The 1,892-nt window shown below is 42.7% G+C and overlaps 2 protein-coding genes across 2 annotated transcripts in view; both read left to right on the top strand.

Moving 5' to 3' along the window:
- Positions 1-410: 410 nt before the first annotated feature.
- On the top strand, positions 411-1,547 carry LOC119587319 (pupal cuticle protein 36-like). The gene is made up of 2 exons (XM_037936068.1): positions 411-422; positions 628-1,547. The coding sequence occupies exons 1-2, from the start codon at positions 411-413 to the stop codon at positions 1,543-1,545; spliced, it is 930 nt and encodes a 309-aa protein (XP_037791996.1). The 3' UTR covers positions 1,546-1,547.
- A 180-nt stretch (positions 1,548-1,727) lies between these two features.
- The window catches only part of LOC119587318 (glycine-rich protein 5-like), a 6,220-nt gene continuing 6,055 nt past the window's right edge, over positions 1,728-1,892 (top strand). Inside the window, exon 1 of the mRNA XM_037936067.1 lies at positions 1,728-1,749. Within this exon, the coding sequence (XP_037791995.1) occupies positions 1,728-1,749 (22 nt within the window). The remainder of the gene's footprint in view (positions 1,750-1,892) is intronic.

The raw sequence follows: 1,892 nt of genomic DNA, 5'->3' as shown, positions 1-1,892 counted from the left end.
GCAATTTGTATAGATTATACTACAGTACTAAAAATCGAAGAATAGGCCAGTATTCTGAGTCATGACTCGTCAAAGTAGGTTTTTATCCATCAGTCCACACTACGTGAACCTCAGCAACAGGATCAGTTGCATATATTATAAAGTATTGTTGCTGCCGATGACTTGACAGTACTCTATTTAGGTCTTATGTCTACGTTTGGTAATTGGGTGGTTTATAATACGATGACTTAACAGACTATTAGTCTTCGTAAGTTGCAACATTTTCAGGTTCATCTCCAAAGGTTAAGCAGGTTAACGGTTACCGTGGAAAATAAGATAACAGGAGAAGGTGGAATAATGACGTCACAGGTCAGATTGAGAGTGGGAGTATAAAAGGCGACGAATATCTACGGCAATCATCATTATCAGTCATGAAGTTTCTGGTGAGTTTAAGAGCAAGAGCGAGCGTTTTTTTATGATTCGGTATATTTTAATAAGTAAACTAACCAAGGCTGCTTCTATTCAATGGTAAATTCAAGACATGAAGAATGAGTTATATTTCTAAGTACATATTCTAATTATCCAGATTGTGGATACTAAGAACTAAGATAGAGGCAAATTTGGTGAAACAAACATGTGTGTATATAGATATATTTGTATTTCACTAGAATTATATTCCCCCAGATTTTCATTGCCGTGACCGCCGCAGTTTCGGCTGCGCCACAGGATTACAGCCACCCTACTCCATCTGGAGATGGATTTTCACACGGAGGATTTGCAGACGGTGGTTTAGCTGGAGTCGGAAGTAGTGGTACAGGAGGATTTGGAGACGATGGAGTTGGTGGCCCTGTAGGTGGTTGTCTGGATGGCCAAATCCTACATGTCGATGGATCATGCGTAACTCCTGTTATCACGAGAAAAGTATATCTATACGACGCTCCTGAAGTACCAAAGGGCCCAGGCGGTCCTCCTCCGAGTGTGCCACCACCCAAGGTTGAACATAACATCCTGTTCGTACGTGTTCCTGAGGCTGCTCCACCACCTGAACCCATCATTGTTCCTCCAGCAAGGCAAGAAAACATTGTCTATGTTCTGAATAAGCAGGACGAGCAAAGTCAACAAGTGATCGAGGTTACGCCTCATCCAGCTTCCGACCCAGAAATCTATTTCGTGAACTACCAAGAAGGAGAAAACCCAACCCTTCCTCTTGGAGTAGATCTTGAGACTGCTCTCAGCGTTGCCAGTGCAGCTGGTGGTGACGTCATCGGAGGTGTCGGAGCGGGTGTTGGGGTTGGTGCCGGAGGATTAGGCGACGGTGGTGGAGCCGGAGGTATTGGAGGCGGCTTTGGAGGCACTGGAGCAGCCGGTGCCGGAGGATTTGGAGGAGCTGGAGTAGGAGGAACTGGAGGTTTTGGAGGAATTGGAGTAGGAGGAAATGGAGGATTCGGAGGAGCTGTGGCAGGAGGTAATGGAGGATTCGGAGGTGGTATTGAAGGTGTGGATGGAGGAAATGTCGGTTTCGGCGCAAATGGTGGCAGTCCGTCAAACCTATACACCAGCCCTTAAGATGTGGTTTATTTGCATTGTTGTGATATGCATTCAGTTTATAAGATTTGTTGATTCTATTATATGTACAATTAATAAATATACATAAAATCGTAAACATCACACATTTTCATTATCATTATACAATACCAATATTCTCATGTAAATAACAATTCTGCTCCCCTCTCGCTCTCTCTGATTACATGACTGATAGGGAGAAGATATGTTTGTATGCTCCTAAAGATCTTCCTCTTTATCTCTCGATCTAGCTATGCTTATTTGTTTGCATTACTCTCCATGTAATTTTATGCACGTATCTAATTGTATTTACTTCTGCAAAACTATTTTTTTTAATTCTAAATCCCAAT

Source organism: Penaeus monodon, chromosome 22, assembly GCF_015228065.2.
Source record: "Penaeus monodon isolate SGIC_2016 chromosome 22, NSTDA_Pmon_1, whole genome shotgun sequence".
In the NCBI taxonomy this organism is placed as follows: domain Eukaryota; kingdom Metazoa; phylum Arthropoda; class Malacostraca; order Decapoda; family Penaeidae; genus Penaeus; species Penaeus monodon.
This window is presented reverse-complemented; position numbering and strand designations above follow the sequence as displayed.